At 32.6% G+C, this 8,764-nt stretch overlaps 1 protein-coding gene across 5 annotated transcripts in view; it reads left to right on the top strand.

The window, feature by feature from the left end:
- LOC123702285 (transcription elongation regulator 1-like) overlaps nucleotides 1–2,679 on the top strand; it is a 61,752-nt gene extending 59,073 nt beyond the window's left edge. For all 5 annotated transcript variants that reach the window (XM_045649994.1, XM_045649993.1, XM_045649997.1 and 2 more), the window contains 2 exons: nucleotides 323–456; nucleotides 2,591–2,679. In XM_045649994.1, the coding sequence (XP_045505950.1) occupies nucleotides 323–452 (130 nt within the window). In that variant the 3' untranslated portion in view covers nucleotides 453–456; nucleotides 2,591–2,679. The remainder of the gene's footprint in view (nucleotides 1–322; nucleotides 457–2,590) is intronic.
- The last annotated feature ends 6,085 nt before the right edge of the window (nucleotides 2,680–8,764 follow it).

The raw sequence follows: 8,764 nt of genomic DNA, 5'->3' as shown, positions 1-8,764 counted from the left end.
ATATTTTCGATGTGTGAGTAAAAGTGATGTGCAGATACACCTACCCACCAAATATCACCCTATAGCTTCAACAGTGCTTACGTCATAATTTCATCACAGGGGCTTAGTTTCCTAACTGTATGTATCTGTCAACTGTGTCTATATCATGTATTGATCAATGCACACGTCTAACAACAAACACTTGTGAATAAAAAAAAACCTTCGAATTTGATATTTTATTCTTATTTCCTACAGTTTCGCGGCATGTTTTTTTCTTCTATATCAAAATTTTCAATAAACTTATAATATGTACTTATTGTTTTATTCTCATTATTCCATACAGATACACAGCGCTAGAGCACGTACCTGAAGAGAGGGAGCAAATAATTATGTCATATCTCGAAGAATTGGACAAGAAGGGCCCCCCACCACCCCCCACAGCCACAGAGCCCTCGAGACGGGCTAAACCTTGACATGGTAATATAAATGAGTCATTTTTATTATAAAACTACTAGCTTTCCAGCCGCGGCATTTCCGTGGGATTTCCGAGATAAAACCTATCCTATATCCTTTCTCAGGTATCGGGTATCTCCACAGAACAGTAAAAACTAAATAGAAGTGCGATGTGGGCGTGGCCCACGTGTCACTAGTAAGATAAGATCACCTTACTTGGTCTCAGTTGTGCGCAGAAAAATATTCGAGTCGGTTGTCAGCTGTCAAACCTTTTTTCCATATTTATTCATTAATTAGGGCGTGTTGTTCGGTATTAGAGTGGAAAAATGATGGCAGACGAAATAATATCAGCAATGGAGGCATTTCATACCATCGGTAAGTCTTATTTTAATTTATTTTAAATATATTTTATGTTATAACTTCGCTTGTCGTAATTTGTCAAAAATTTATAAAAATATTAAGTCAAAATGAACCTTAATCCATAAGAAATTAGTACTAATATAGATTGAACAGCAAACAAGACTTTCTGGAATATTATTGCAATAAACAAACGAATTTCGGTTTAGTGATGGTTGTAGCTTATATCGACAGTATCGATACTTTAGAAAAGACAAACATTATAAATATGTATTAAATTTTATTTTATTTTCCTTAGCTTTCATTTATCCAATTTATTTATAGATTTCCCAAAGAGGCTAATTTAAAAGAGAAATGGATAAATGCAACGTGACGAGTTAACTGGATGCCGAACAGCACTAAGAAGTCTAACAAAGGCCGCCGATACATCAAATCTACGGCAGTTCCAAGATTTAAGCTATGCATAAGTTCTGTTTGTATTTTGTAAATATAGATTTATACTATTCTATTCCGTTTTTTATTTAATAATAATAATATGAAAAGACATAGTTACTTAGTAGTAATAAACATACTCCAAAATGTGGCACATTGTACTATACTCATATAATAGAAAGAAAAAAAAAATGCACCAAAAAATATTTATTTGTGAATTATCGATAACAAGGCTGACATCCCTTAGAGCATAGCATCAGATTAATATCAAGTCAATGTCATTAATGTAGAGTGACACAAATTTCAACTTTATTTCTATGTGTTGAGGTTCAAAGTTATATCTATCGAAAACTAACGCCCTCTGTTGTGGAGTAGCTGAATGTTTTTCGAATTTGGAATTTCGGAGCAAAGAGAAACAAAACAGCTAAATATGCATAGGGATGTTATATTAAAATAAACCGTAACAGGGTGCGTTAGGGTACATATTGAAATGCTGAATTTATAACCTAAGTCAGTTTTTACTCAAATTAAGCTGTCCAATCAAAGGCATAGTTTACTTGTAGTGTACTGTATAACTATCGGTTTAAATGTGTGGGTTTGGCGACACTGGTTTTCATACTAATTATGACATTATAGCACTTCTATTTGTTTTTACTGTTCTGTGGGTATCTCTATACCAAATTTCATGCAAATTGGTTCAGTAGTTAAGGCGTGATTGAGTAACAGACAGACAGACAGAGTTACTTTCGCATTTATAATATTAAGTATGGATTAAGTTCCATTCGAGGTATAAAGAAAAGGTGAGTATTTAAACCAGTAACTGTTAAATTAAAGTTTTAGACAAAAATAATTCTGGTTATAGGATTGCTAAACTAATATTCGTCGCTTGTTTAGTTACTCGCGTACTCAAATTCATACCGCTCGCGCTCAAGTTATTAAAACAGTATATCAACATCAGTTTTTTTAGTCGCCCGTTTTTAAGGCTGGTTGCAGAGCTTGACCGACCATCAGTGCGTACGTCAGTCGCGCTTGTCATATGTATGGAAATTCATAAAACCGTTCATAGCTAGACCGACCATACGCACGCGTATTGTCATGCGCATTAGTGTCATAGTCATACAATTGTTGATGCGTATCGTCAGGACCGACGGTACGCACTGACGGTCGGTCAAGCTCTGCAACCAGCCTTATTCCAGTAAAGAAAATAATTATTCATTTTTGCCCATTCATTTTTATTCGACTATAATATAATTTGACACTAGTTTTGGGAACATTTTTCATTTTTATCCCACAATATTATTAATTTATTTGTTTTTATTGTAACTTTTTAATTTTAAATGTAATATTGTTGCTTGTTCTTTTTTTTCAGTCGCCATTTGACGGAGATGTCGTGGAGAGAAATTTGCTGTGAATAGATGTCGCTAGTGATAATTTTATTAAATAAATGACGTGAATTTATAATGGTGTTTTATTTTTTGACTTCCTATTTAAATCTTGACGATTGCTATAAATTACTAATATCAAAACCTCAATTTTAGTGTGTGTTTAAATTATAAAAATTAGAATTTAACTCAGAGTTTACCGTGTTAACCCAGGCTGGCACAAGCGGGCCTTAAAGCTCGCTTAAATTTGCTTAAATTTGCTCACAATTTAGAAAAAAATAATAATATGTCGTAGCCGTCCAAAACTTAAGTATATCATTCATACTGTCGTCAGACCATTTCTGTACTAATTACATATTAAACAGTGATTTAAGTAGTAAAGTACAAAGGCAAATTAGATTAAAGCCTACGTCCACGCTGGTCGATGCAGATATCTGTTTTTACATTAAATTAATGTTAAGAAAGTTTGCAATGAATTAGCGATAGGTTGCCTGCAAAAAAATGGTCTCAAGAATCAGTCAAGTAACAATGTACCTAACTTTTACAAAGCGCTTGTATTCTATACTTTTCTCCGGGGCCGGGCTATTTAAAATAGTATATTGACATTTTATAAGTGAAATACATAATTAAAAATTCTATCCCAGGTACGCTCGTTTCGCTGCTCGATCTTCCCCCATTCTTTCCACATAGCCGAGCCATCGGAGTCTTTGGGCTTTAATCTCATGGAGGCTCTTATTGTCGGAGGCCAAGACTCACTTTGGGTCCCTGCGCCACTCTAGTAGTAGTAGTACTAAGTAATAAATTTGAGTTTTGGCATAAAATTGACCGCATTCTTATATATATATATATATATAAAACGTTTTTGATAGGATATAACCATGATATAACTAATCAATGTTAAGATTTATCGAATTATTAGACTATTAGTGGCTCGCACAGTATGAGAACTAAAAACACAATATTACGAAAATAAACTTTATTAAGTCGAACAACAAGTACCTAGAATATTCTATGGTCATCTGGTAAAATTCGTAATAATATTAGTACTAACTAGATAAAAATACTGGTATCTATATTTACTTATAATTTGTAAAAAATATAGCGAATTTTCTTCTAGTGCACGTATTTCACTGTGACACAACAATAATTTTGAATATAAAATTTAACGTATAGAATAAAAGTTCTATCGAATTACTATTTCCTTATTCCAATTTTTATGAATCTATAAATATACGAGTTCCATCAGAGACAATACAAACTATTCAATAAACACTAATTTAAAAGCTAAAAGTCGAAATCCTCTGCAGACATCCTAATACGCCTTGTTGGCAGTTCCCATACTCGCACTCTACCTTCAGTGTCGCCAGCTGCGATTCGGCACAACCTGACGAAATATTTCAATTGTATGTAGCAAGAAATATAAAAAAATATCATTAAAAGATTCCAAAAAGCTTCATCTATAGGTAACCTACAAATTTTACAACAGCAGAGAATATAGACTTAAGAATATGCTAAATCTCCCCTCACGGATATTTCACTTACAATAATTACGCAAAATACATAATAAATTTTTAAAGAAAATAAAAAATTCTATCACCATACGGGATTCGAACCCGCCTCTTACACCTGGCTTCTAGTCCACCCGTGATCCCGCCAGAGCAATCAACTGCACCTCTAACACCTCTACTATTATGCTATTAGTAAACAAATTGCTCCTCATGATACACTAATTATTTGTTTAAGTCTCATCTCTCTAAAGCAAAACATTTTGCCTGGGTAACGCACACTTGAAACGTTACCCAGGCAAAATCGTCTTTCAAAAATTAGTTTCAGCACGGAACCAAATACATGAATAGATAGCTTTTGTTGCGTAGTAAATGTTTATAAATAGCAAAATTTGTGTGTGGTATAGTTCTTTAGTTATTTAAGATTTTGCTGCGGTAACGTTTTGGGATTTCCCAGATCTCGAAAACGGCTCAACGCAGAAGTTTGAAAAAAATACCAATAAAAGACCTCAATTTGTTTAAATTTGTTTAATCATTAGTTTTTGATTTGGTTGACGTAAACCAATGTAATTAAATGGTTTCAAAAATCAGAAGAAGCGGGTTTACATGTAAACCAATACACTTATAACCAAATAAACAGCTGTAAAAAATACCCGTGGTTCGACGCTTGTTTACAGCAGACATTTTAGATTTCATACTTTACACGTTAAGAAGATAAAAACAAATTTGATTTATTTTAGACTGGTCGTACTTTAGCGATCGAATACGCAGTTCCCATAACATTAAGAAACATGGCATACTTTAAACAAATTAAAATGATTCATGAAAATTCTTTCCTGTTAATTTCAGCCTTGAATTACGGCTCTAATGAAAGTTATCTCAAAAACAAGAATATGTCAGCAATTCTCTAATAAGCCGACCAAATTGAAAAGGTCACGTAAAAGCGACTGCACCGTACGTACGGGTAATCTTCGCAAATTAGCAGCTTGGTAACCGATGTTTTGTACAGTTAAGCAGAAAAACGTTATTCGTGAAGCCGATTTTTTAATATTTTTTAAGTGCAGTACCATATTACACAATTTTTACTAGTTAATAAAAGTGTAATATCATAGTGTATAATTTATAGTGTGATTTAAAACAATACAAACATATATACATGTAGCTATATTTTTAGTACTTAATTTGTTGTTTCTGTTAAACCAAATGTTTTGTGATTTGATGTGATGTGATGTGATGTGATTAAAAGTTTTGTGATTATATACATTTTTTATAGAATATACTCGAAACCGTCCCTCATAAGGGCAAGAAATATAGGCAAGCCAATAATACATATTTTGTAAAAAAAAAACATTAAATGTGCTTTGCACATTACACACACAACGCCGACTCAATTCCAACTCAAGTCACACTGTGGTATTGAAATATGAGCTTTATGTCGTGTTACTTAGAGTGGATATTTCAACATTAAGTTAAAAGAAGGTTACGACGCTTTGACAATGATTGGTTCACGGGTTATCCACCTGTGGCAGTCACATGTAATGTTAAAATATTCACTCTAAGTAACACGTAACAAAACTAAAAATGTTGATGCTAAGGCAAAGCAATACATATAATTTGTATGAGACTGATTTTTTAAATAAAAATAATGAATCTTAACCATTTTATTATTTTAACTAACCTGACCAGAAAACTTTTGTATTCAACTGTACTAACAAAACATCTATATTATCCTGTTCATTTCAGATGGTTGCGCTTATGTATGGTGCGGTCGCTTTTATGTGACCTTTTCAATTTGGTCGGCTCATTAGAGAATTGCTGACATAATCTTGTTTTTGAGATAACTTTCATTAGAGCCGTAATTCAAAGCTGCAATTAACAGGAAGGAATTTTCAGGAATCATTTTAATTTGTTTAAAGTATACCATGTTTCTTAATGTTATGGGAACTGCGTATTTGATCGCTAAAGTACGATCAGTCTAAAATAAATCAAATTTGTTTTTATCTTCTTAATGTGTAAAGTATGAAATCTAATATTTCTGATGTAAACAAGCGTCGAACCACGGGTATTTTTTACAGCTGTTTATTTGGTTATAAGTGTATTGGTTTACATGTAAACCCGCTTCTTCTGATTTTTGAAACCATTTAATTACATTGGTTTACGTCAACCAAATCAAAAACTAATGATTAAACAAATTTAAACAAATTGAGGTCTTTTATTGGTATTTTTTTCAAACTTCTGCGTTGAGCCGTTTTCGAGATCTGGGAAATCCCAAAACGTTACCGCAGCAAAATCTTAAATAACTAAAGAACCACACACAAATTTTGCTATTTATAAACATTTACTACGCAACAAAAGCTATCTATTCATGTATTTGGTTCCGTGCTGAAACTAATTTTTGAAAGACGATTTTGCCTGGGTAACGTTTCAAACGTTACTCCAGCAAAATTTGTTTTTCTTAAATAACTTAAAAACTACAATTCAAACAAATTTTGCTATTAGTAAACAAATTGCTCCTCATGATACACTAATTATTTGTTTAAGTCTCATCTCTCTAAAGCAAAACATTTTGCCTGGGTAACGCACACAGAAAGATTGCGCGCGGCATGGCGCGCTAGGGCGGGGCCCATAACTTTAGAAATTCTCTGCCTTTATGCCCACTCTTAAGGAAGAGCGGGTCCTCCTGACACAGGTTTTTGTAAACTTACTAGGAGGACTCATCCATTTTCTGTATATGAAAACTGTGTGTATGAGAAATAAATATATTTTTTCATTTTTTTTTTTTCATTTGGGTTTGGTATCGATCCAGTAACACCCCCTGCTATTTATTTTTTCAATATTTTCAATGTACAGAATTGACCCTTCTACAGATTTATTATATGTATAGATATAGGTAGCTGAAGACCCCGAATACGAAAGGCTACTTTTTATCCCGGAAATCCCACAGGAACGGGTAAGGTAAACGCAGGTATTAACGACCCTTCTAAGGCAATTTCAAAATCAACCATATTTTTTAAGTATACTTGTTCTTCTAAAGATTTATAATTTCATTTTATATGCTAGTGTTATGTATAAAAAATGTATTTATTGAAGCAAATACAATCTAATAAAGGATTATCTTGTAAAAAATAATTTCCAATGTGACTTAGTCGATTGTTGCTATTACCGACCCATAAAAACGGCTGTGAAGCTATAAACGATTTTTATGCAGCTATTCCCGATCGTATGTGAGAGGAAGCCTTTTTCCAGCAATAGAATGTATAGAAGCTAGTGATGATGATGATAACCGATCTTAATAAAATGAAATAAAAATGCAAATATATTCGTATTTTTTTGTTGTCAACATAATACTATTAATATATGTACATATATTAAATTAAGGATTTCAAAGTCTAGGATATTTCGTTATGCTATTTGATTGATTGCTTCGGCGAGTTGTGTTTTACTGAATACTTTTCGCCGCTTTCGTCGCTCCATATTTCTGGAAAAAATATACCTAATTATATGTTTTATGTTAATTTAACCTAAAAAAATATAATTTTTAATAGGCACCTATTATGTCATAAAAGTAATAAAAATATATTTGTACGCTCAATTACGAGCAGAATGTTTAAGGATCAATATTATCTGTACATACAAACATCTTTATTCTACATTCTGCAAATTTGAATTTGTAGATGAGAAACTAAACAATCTATATTCGATCGGTAATAGCTTCCTATAGTTGCTATTGACGACCCACATGGGTCGGTATTAAAGTATGTAAGTATAAACCTAAATTGTATTACCGACCCATAAAAAATGGTTATTTTAATTCATTTGACCATCAGACTATAAAATAGATTATAATTGATTAATGTCATACAAAATATGAACAAATGCATATTGTTTAAACAAAAAAAAACAATGATTTACTACTGTAACTATTCGATAGGGATCCTCGAAAATATCATAACTTTGTATAAATTGACAACGCTAAAAGACACAACACTAGACAAAAAAGTTTAGTCGCTAATAGATTTTTATGAAGACTCATAGCTTAGATTTAAACTGGTCCATAAAACCACTTGTGTTAGTGTGATATAATAACATAAAAGAAAATAAACCAAAAAGTTACGTTGCTGCCATTGCCGACTTACGGGTCGTTGATACCTGCCACGACTTAAACTGGTGAAGCTAACACCGTCCCATTTTAATTTTAAGTTTTATCGTTTCAAATTACTTTTTATTAATAAAATGTTGTAAGAAATGAAAAGTTGACACTTAAATGCATTGACATTTAGTAATATAAATTAAAGTATAGATGTCATTTGTTTGTAAATGTCTTAAAAAGATACTCACAGTACTTACCCGAAGGAACAACGGAACAGTACGACACGTCCTGCTTCCACGCTACCCCGCAGCAACTTACGCATTTTAACTCTTTTTTGCTCAGTTACTCACTCTAACGTTAAAGTATACGATGCTCAAGTAATACATTCATGTATAACTTTGCCTACCTATAGCTAGAATAGTTCTGGAAACGTTTAAATTTCGAATTACTTTTATAGGTCGGTAATACCTTCAGATTTTCGATGGGTCGTTGATAGCTGCGTTTACCCTACTAGTTTTTCCATACTAAAATCAGTCTAGAACAACTTTTCCTGTTAGTCACGTCAC

Source organism: Colias croceus, chromosome 23 (genome assembly GCF_905220415.1).
Source record: "Colias croceus chromosome 23, ilColCroc2.1".
In the NCBI taxonomy this organism is placed as follows: Eukaryota; Metazoa; Arthropoda; class Insecta; order Lepidoptera; family Pieridae; genus Colias; species Colias croceus.
The sequence above is the reverse complement of the archived record's forward strand: the minus strand, read 5'-3'. Positions and strand labels throughout refer to the sequence as shown.